The sequence below is a fragment of the Physella acuta genome, unplaced genomic scaffold (genome assembly GCF_028476545.2).
Source record: "Physella acuta isolate Inbredline_101_S28 unplaced genomic scaffold, ASM2847654v3 ptg001188l, whole genome shotgun sequence".
NCBI lineage: Eukaryota > Metazoa > Mollusca > Gastropoda > Physidae > Physella > Physella acuta.
Window position 1 is genome coordinate 177,713 of NW_026732705.1, and position 9,788 is coordinate 187,500.

General features: G+C 32.9%; 1 protein-coding gene across 1 annotated transcript in view; it reads right to left on the minus strand.

The window, feature by feature from the left end:
- Nucleotides 1-275: 275 nt before the first annotated feature.
- Nucleotides 276-9,788, minus strand: part of LOC131956942 (histone-lysine N-methyltransferase PRDM9) — a 34,550-nt gene continuing 25,037 nt past the window's right edge. The window contains exon 20 of the mRNA XM_059321581.1: nt 276-316. Coding sequence (XP_059177564.1) covers nt 276-316 — 41 coding nt within the window. The remainder of the gene's footprint in view (nt 317-9,788) is intronic.

The following is a 9,788-nucleotide window of genomic DNA, read 5'->3' on the forward strand; positions in this document are numbered from 1 at the left end:
TTGTCCCCAGTTTGGTTTAGTCATCAATTGTTGTAGCCAACAGAATCCCTAGTCTAGAGGGTTCTTTAAACAAGTGCATGTACCATGGGGGAGCCCAGGGTGCTCAGTGTCACAAGACTGCAAGGTCAGTTTGAACATTGTATCATGTATTGTACACAAACATAACTCAATTTATATTTATATTTATGTGTATATATATATATATATATATATATATATATATATATATAATATTTAAAGAAAAATCTTACCAGTGTTTCACAGCTCATCATAATTTATTCATACACAATTGTGATGTCTAGCCATAACCTCAAACCTGCTTAGTTGGTGATTTTAATAATAATATTTCATTTGATATTTAGTTTTACGCTATGAATTAAAGTATGTTGTTACATACAGTTATGAATTAAATGCCACATTGACTGAGGCCATGCCCTAGGATGACCACAAAATTGTGGTGTGAGCCATAAATCAGACAAGACACCATAATTAGGTTTGGCACATACTCCCCCCCCCCACCCCCCACCTCCCAGTGGAGCAGGTAAAGGGTGGGAAGATTGATTGGAGAACTGTGCATGGTTTAGTCAGTGACTATTTGACTAACCATGACGCATTTTGTAATTATCTTTTGCATGATGCCTAGTGGAGTGTTAGAGACTAAGTAGTAGAGATAGTTATTATGTACAGCATTAGATAGGTAGATCTATTAGTTAAAATAATGTAATTTTGTCTGCTTAGTATGTACTTTGTAGTGATCAACGATGTTTATATTTTCTTCTTCACTATTTATGGCCTCATAGTTTGAAAGTTTCAGGTATCAGGAATGTGTAACATTGTATTGATTGTTATCAGCAGCACTGGCTGTATAAATCATGTAATGTAGGGTTAAAGGTCATGGATGACATGTCAGGTAGCAATTACCTATAAATAAATATATAAACCCAGTGGTGTAGGCAGAATCTGATTATTCAAAACCATCCTACTGACACTTGACACCAAACAAGGGATAGACCTAATATTCCATAAATGCAATGCTGAAGGTGAGGAGAACTAATAGAGCAGATAAAAACAATAATAGAAAAGTGCATTATGAGCAATGGAGACTGGGAGATAACTGTTTTATGTGGACAATATTAATTTAAGTGATATTTGTGGGTCAGTTCAATTTGTGTTTATTTTTATTCTTTGTCAATTACATGTGACAGGGTTCGTGCTGTTTTTTGAAAATAAAAATGAAGACATTTTCCACACTTATAGAAAACGATAGTCTTAATTCAGATAATAAAGTTTTAGCATTTATGTATATAACAATGCAATCTTAGTACTCTCATTTTAATTACAGTTTACTGACTTCTTTTACTGTTAGGTGATTGAACTAATGTTCATCGTTCTGGAGCCAAGTGTAAAACAAAATGTTTCAAGGATGGCCTACCTCCAAAAGTTTTAAATTTTTGAAAAACATTGATTTTTAAAATTATACCATTCTAATTTACAAATGCTTTGAACACAGGTGGTTTAAACAAAGGATTTGACCACAACTGGCCTAATGTGGACCAAAAACAGATATAAACCTTTATTCATTTATGTATTCATTTATTACTATTATTGGCAACTTAAAGAGAATTTATCACATAAGATTTCATATATATATATATATATATATATATATATATATATATATATATATATATATATATACGTGCACAAATATCTATATAGATAGATATAAATTAAAGTATGTAAGTATGTTTGTTTACCCTTATGCACTACTACACCTTTTATTTGATCACCTTGAAACTTAGTGAAATTGTTTAGATCAATAGAATCCAAAAATTTAATTTCACAGGGGTATCATCCTGCAGGGTGCAATATGGCTCCCTGAGCTCTAAAGAGTGCAATATGAATACGATTGGATTTAAATTTTTCTCTAAATCAAACATGGTAAGGCCTCCAGCACCACAGGAAATGTTCTACTTGGTGTCCCGGGATCCCTAGTGAACACTTAAGTGCTTAAGTATGTTTTAAAGAGTGATACACTATGGATACGATGGGCTACTATAATCATAGACTCTATCAAATCAGGTTTGTCCTCAAGCACTATGGCGCCTACATTCGTTTTAAAAAGCACTCTACAATGGGGACATGATGGCACAAGACATTTGATATTTAAACCAATCTAGGTGACGTACCCAGTGCCCCTGTGGTAGTGTAACCTTAATGCCCAGTACACCTGGGTGATAGCTGAGGTTTGCTCTGCCTCACTATTATGGAGGGAGATTTAACGTACACACAAGATTTTCAACAAGCCCTGGGTTGTCTGGGCAGTGGTGTGTGCAAACCAGCACCCCAACCACTTTGATCCAAAAAATATAATGCTTGCTTTGTTTACATCAAAATAACGCAGGTTTTAGAAAACAATGTAACACATCTAAAAATACATGATTGATAATGCATTGATGAAATCCTTTTAAAGTCTTAAAGTGTCAGCTTTCCTTTTGAGACTGCAGTAACATGTGGGATGGATACACTAGTAGCACCTTTAATTTAAATACAAAATAACAATATATTGTTATAAAAAAAAACCACATGCTGACAAACCAACCATGGACCTAGCACTGTGGTCAAACCACCAGTGAACAAAGCAGCTCTGGTCAAAGCCACACTGAACAAACCACCTATAATCAATGCAGCTAGAACCAACTTTAACATTTAAATGGTTTTAAAAGACCATTGTATATTATGACCAAACTATCGCCCAAATATCCTTATCAAAATACTGCTTCAATAAAAATTAAATAATTAAGATTACATTCACACACAAAAAAAAACAGTACTAAGTTATTCAAACATGTTTATTCTACTCTTTTAAAAAAATATGCTGTTATATATATATTGTATAGCTTTGCAGCCGTATATATAAAAGATAATAATTAGATCATTTTTACTACGAATTTTTTAATCTAACTTCTCTAATTGCTTTCAAAACATGCTTTATGGACTTCTTCAAAGTTTTTTTTTAACAACATGCTGGCTTAATCACTGTGGGCCTACTGATAACATCTCGTTTCAATACTGGCAATTGCAAAATCAATTTTCCTAGAGCATAAACTGCTTCAAAGCTATAGATTATGATTGTAAAACGTATTTGTTAATTTTCTGAAGTACAATCATACATTTTTAGCTGTTTTATACTTTTCCTCAGTTTTTCTATTGTTTAAACATAATTTACCCAATGTATTTAAATATTTGCCAAAATGTCATTCCCAGTATTTTAAAACACTTATTGTATGTCATAGTGATGGGTGAACTGTATAATACCTTCTGCACATACCAACCATTTCTGCTCATATAAGACATATTTAAAGGTTTTTCTGCATAGCAAATTTCCAATGCAACTGTAGCCCTACATGAAACTTGCATGCACTTATATTGTGTTCACATGCTGATAACTTCCAGTCTCTGATGTTTGCAATTTGTTTTAAGCTAACGAACAAGTGTTAATACCTTTTTAGTTTATTCTGAATGTTTATCTCTAAATGACATATGGTGAGTAAAGAAGGTTTCAAGGTCAAGTATAACAATGTAGCATAATCTACAAATACAATGCAAACAAAAAACCTGTTTTGAAACCAATAAAAATTTTATTTGACACACATCATAAAATGCTTTAAGGTTTTTATCTACCGTAGCTTTTGTATTGTCTCTTATATCACTTTTGTAGTAAAACATTTACCACATTGTTCACACTTGAAAGGCTTTTGCCTACATGAATTTTTTAATGTCTCGCTAAGTGGTGCAGTCGTGTAAAACATTTACTACATTTGTCAAACTGGAAACGTTTTTCTTCAGTGCACTGTCTTTCATAAAACATTTACCACATTGCACATACTTTTAAGGCTTTCCTCATTTTATGCAATTTCAGGTGTACATTTAGATTACCACTGTGTGCAAAACATTTACCATATTAGTCACACTTACAAGGCTTTTTTCCGGTATGAGTTTTCTGATGTCTTTTTAAATTACTACAAGTTAAAAAAGATTTACCACACTGATCACACTTATAAGGTTTTTCACCAGTATGAATTCCTAGATGTAACTTTAAGTTATATAGACTTCTAAAACCTTTATTACATTTGTCACACTTGTAAGGTCTTTCACCAGTATGAATTCCTTGATGTGACTTTAAGCTATGTAGACTTGATAAACATTTATTACATTTGTCACACTTGTAAGGTTTTTTAATAGCATGCATTGCTTTATGAGAATTCAAGTAGCATAGCCTTGTTAAACATTTACCACATTTGTCACACTTGTAAGGCTTTTCTCCTGTATGAATTCTCTGGTGTCTCTTTAAATGGTAGTGTTGTATAAAACATTTACCACATTTGTCACACTTGTAAGGTTTTTCTCCAATATGAATTTTCTGGTGTTTTTTTAAAAGACTCTTACATGTAAAACATTTACCACACTGGTCGCACTTGTAAGGTTTTTCACCTGTATGACCTCTTTGATGTCTTTTAAATTGCTGTAGCTGTGTGAAACATTTATTACATTGGTCACACTTGTAAGGTTTTTTAATAGCATGCATTGCTTTATGAGAATTCAAGTAGCATAGCCTTGTTAAACATTTACCACATTTGTCACACTTGTAAGGCTTTTCTCCTGTATGAATTCTCTGGTGTCTCTTTAAATGGTAGTGTTGTATAAAACATTTACCACACTGGTCGCACTTGTAAGGTTTTTCTCCAGTATGAGTTCTTAGATGGGAATTTGAATATTCTATCCTCGTAAAACATTTCTTGCATTGGTCACACTTGAAAGGTTTTTCACCAGTATGAGTAAGCTGATGTGACTTTAAGCTTGGTAATCTTTTATAACATTTACTACATTTGGCACACTTGTAAGGTTTTTCACTATTATGCGTTGGTTTATGTGACTTTAAATGACCACTCTGAATAAAACATTTACCACAATGGTCACACTTGTAAGGCCTTTCTTCTATGTGAGTTTTTAGATGTTGCTGTACATGTTTAAACTGCTTGAAATATCTATTACATATTGTACATTTGTGAGGCCTTGATTCCATGAGGATTATCTTGTGATGATTTAAGTTGAATGATGGGGAAGAACGCTCACTAGAGATATCAATGAAATTCAGGTCTCCCTTGTCAAAGATTTCTTCTCCATGCTTGTATTTTAAATAAGAAGAAACTCTCCAAAACTTGCAGGGATTGCGATCTGTAAAATGTTTGGCAGAAAGATCTCTGATGGATCCCAACATTTCAAAAGCAGGGATGCAACTTACCACTCAAAAAAATCAGAAAATAATTTCAATACGACAAGCCAGATGCATTATCTAATTTTTCCAAACAATTGTACTTTAAGGTTGGAATAAGATATTTAAATTGTAAAACACAATTTTTTAAAATTACATAATGAATCAACTGCCGTTACAAAAATTAAAAATCTTGTTTATTAATTTAAGCCATAGGCTTTAATAATATTAATTTCTCTTTCCCTTACCAAATAAATACCAGTAATCTCTCCCAGTTAGGAGATGCTATTTATGGTCAGGTTCACTCAAAGATGTAACCGACCTAAGAAAAAAGCAGGGACAGCAGCAAAAAATTTAAGGTTTTTTACTTAAGTTTAAAGACCATTAGAACTATGCCCTGATCGATCGTGTAACCACATCATAGTAAGCCTACATCAGTATTTTGTACCAAAAGTTCAGACATAGGTCGAGTGATTTTTTTTAGTTGTTTAAATTTAGTAAAAAAATTCAAAATTAACAAGTTTAAATTAAATATTTAAATGAAAGTGCTGGTAGAATGTGCTTGCACTATCTGGCAGCGTTAGCCTCACGGTAAGCACAGTCTTGAATCAAATAGAGTCTAGGTAAGGGCAAAAGCTTTCAGCAGTTTTTTAGGAGAAAGCAGAGTAAAACATAGGAGATAATCCTATGAAGAACCATGTTGGTAAAGTTATATATAAGGCACAGCCAAGTGGGCGAGCATAATTGACATCATGTTAACTAGACGAATTTCACTGCAACCCATATCGCCAAGAACAGTTAGACAGCTACACAACAAATAGTATCAAGAAGTTCAATCCACAGCCCCACCCGTCCCTCCAATATTTATTTTTAGGACTGCCTGCAACTTCTGACTAGCTTCATGAAATTATGAAAAAAAATGGGTAAAGTCGAGACGAGAGGGTACACATATCATATGAATATATGTTAGCTAGTTGCACAAGTAAATAAAATACGACGTCACAGGCTTTAAACCTTTCGTGCACAAAAAATTCTAATTCAAATGTAGTCGTTCGGATTGGTATGTTAACCGTTTAAAAACCGATAGAACGCGATTATGATTCCAATCATATATGCCCTCCTTATTAGCAGCGGTTATTGCCGCATAATTTTTATTTCAACTTTTTACTTGTTTTTGTTAATCTTATATTGAGTTTAAAAGGTGAGTTTTCAAAAATTTACTTAAAATAGTAAAACATTGAGACTAACTCTGTTTTTAGTGGGATTATCTTTATTTTTTATTAAGCTTTCTAACTGCATATTTATTTTAGGTTTATCCATTTAGCAGACTTTGCAAAATGTCTCACAAACTAGGTATCCTATTAGCGGTATTGATACCGCATTTTCATGTTCCTTCGTTTTATAGGAATTATGTCACCAATTTTTATACATTTTTTTTCATAAAGAATGTTAATAATTAAACTAGTAAATGAGTAGATTCAAAGATAATAAATTAACTTTTTTAAAATTGTAAAAATTGTATGAGTTGAGCTAATATGTTGCGGCCTCTCCTGCGTGCTACTAATGATTGAATTAGACATACGATAACTCAACACAAAGTTGAAATTAAGTTATACATAGAATGATTTAAAACTAAAAATAACGACCCTAGGTTCCATTTGAGTAAAACTATACGATTTTCAGTTTAATTTTTTTAACAACGAAAATTATCTTTAATGCATTATAGTAGAGGCTTAAATCTAAAAATCGAGAAAAGTGGTATCGCTAATGTTTTGTCGCTATATCCATGGTATTTAGATCAATTAAAATAAGAAAACATTCAGACTTAAAATTTGAATTTAGTGTGAGTGGGTAAATATTTAATGATATTTTCATAAATGTTTTTACTTTCTTCTACAAGCTGTAAAACCCGACTAACAAAATAGACCCCGTAGGCCTTAGATATTAGCGATATCAATACTACCTTTCTCCACTTTCGTATTCTGCTATATTTGTATTATATTATTAGGTCTATTTAAAATGTAAAATAAAGATGTATCTAAACTGTCTTAAACATTATAAGACAAAGGTGGAAATTATTAATTGAACAGTGGTTGATTAAATTCACCAAGTAGACTGCGGGATACAAATTTCATTAATATAAGAAATATTAGTTAAAAACACAACATTTTACGAGTGTGTTCATTCTATTGCAACAAGCTGAATGTGTACAATGATAGTCTTCATTGATTTCTTATCCAATTAGTTTATCTTGATAAAGAATAAAACATACCATTGTAAACAAAGGCCTATATTTATTTGCTTGATACCCACTCACACTCAAATAACGATTGTATAAGGAGGGGGGGGGGGGGGGACTTTCTGAGTTAAAAACCTTTGAGTCAGGTGCTAATTGAGTTGCTTTTGTTAAGTTAGTGTGATTGATTTTTTCGAATACTATATCTAATAAACCGGTAGTGATCTCCCCTAAACTTTCTCGAACATTCTTATATAAAACAACAGGGGATGGTAACTGGGGATATAGTTATGATTTTTAATCCATTTTAAATACTTAAACTTTTAAAAATAGAATAGAATCTCAGTAAAAAACAATTGCGCACCAAGCGAACGCCTAATAAAGGTGTGTATAATAGTGCGCAATAGTATTAGTACTTAATAAATTTACATTAGTTTTTTGAGAAATCGGAAGTAGCGTAAATTACTACTTCCGTTCAACGGAAATTACTCAAAATTTGAGAGAAGGTAGAGAATTAGATCTTTTACTTACATGTGAAATTTCATTTATCTATCTGAAATAGTACTCAAGTTATATGCTTTTGAAAAATTCAAAGTAGAAAAAGTACCACTTCCGGTTATCGGAAATAGCTCAAAAGTTGATACGGATCTACGATTTTGATAAAATACTTATATATGAAATTTCATCAACCTAGCTGTAACGGTACTCAAGTTATCGTGTTTACACACGGACACACACACACACAGACACACAGACATACGGACAGAATTGCAAAGCCCAGTTTTTCAGACTGGATTACGCATAAAACCTCTTAATTTTGATAAATCTGGATTGATAATTTTTGCCCGATTAAAATAAGTCCTCTATACTTCGGATGTGATGAAGGACTGAGGTGTAATACGGTGAAAATTGTTAAAATTTCAAGTGATTTTTGTGCACGATTACAATACTTTCTCTATACTTCGTATATACGAGAAAGTAAAAATGAAGTTGAAAGTATGTAAAGTATGGTTGATAAGTTAGCTATGTATTCCTGGGGTACCCTTTGCTTTTATAAACGTGGTACGGAATTAAATCTGCCCCTTATCGTCCACAAATAAAGTCACTCTTTTTTACACACATTCCCATCCCCATCCATAGCTCATTGTTGCCAGACGTTTTTCCAGACCCCGTATCCCCAAGTCTTTGTTAAATGTTATCACAACTGGACAGTGTGGTCTAGTATGGAGTACGCCTGCTAACTAAACTGATAGATGGGTACCCGGCCTGGTGATCGTAGGTCATCCCACGACCAAACCGTCCCTCACGTTCAAAACCAGGTGGCAAGATGTCGTATTTAAAACTGAAGTTCCTCTATGCAGTTGTAAATGCATTAAAAAATACTTATTTGAAAATTTTATAATTGTGCGCCTACACAGAGTTAGTTTCCCTTTCGCCTTTTTCCTATACTCTCGACATGACCAATTTTTGCTTTCGTTTTCCATAGGCTTAGTTGTCCCCGCAATTTTTACACTAAAACCGTCATATCTAGAGAACCGTTTATCCTATAAACATAAATATTTGGTATCATTTTGCAACATTTAGTCCCATTAATACAACCCCGTCGTTATTTTGTCATTTTAATTATTTAAAAAATTGTGTGCAACTAACTAATATATGTATATGTATGTGTGTGTATGTGTGTGTATGTGTGTGTGTATGTGTGTGTATGTGTGTGTATGTGTGTGTATGTTTGTGTATGTATGTGTATGTATGTGTATGTATGTGTATGTATGTGTATGTATGTGTATGTATGTGTATGTATGTGTATGTATGTGTATGTATGTGTATGTATGTGTATGTATGTGTATGTATGTGTATGTATGTGTATGTATGTGTATGTATGTGTATGTATGTGTATGTATGTGTATGTATGTGTATGTATGTGTATGTATGTGTATGTATGTGTATGTATGTGTATGTATGTGTATGTATGTGTATGTATGTGTATGTATGTGTATGTATGTGTATGTATGTGTATGTATGTATATGTATGTATATGTATGTATATGTATGTATATGTATATGTATGTATATGTATTATATGTATGTGTGTGTAAGTGTATGTGTGTGTGTATCAGTGGCGTGCAGAGCGGGGGGGGGGGGGGGGCGGACGGGGCCCAGGCCTCGGGGTTCCACTTCGAGGAGGCATCCAATGGAGTTTTTTTTTTTTATTTTTTTTTTTGGAAATTGTGTCTTTGAGTCATAATACGTTTTCATCTGCCTCAACAACAATTG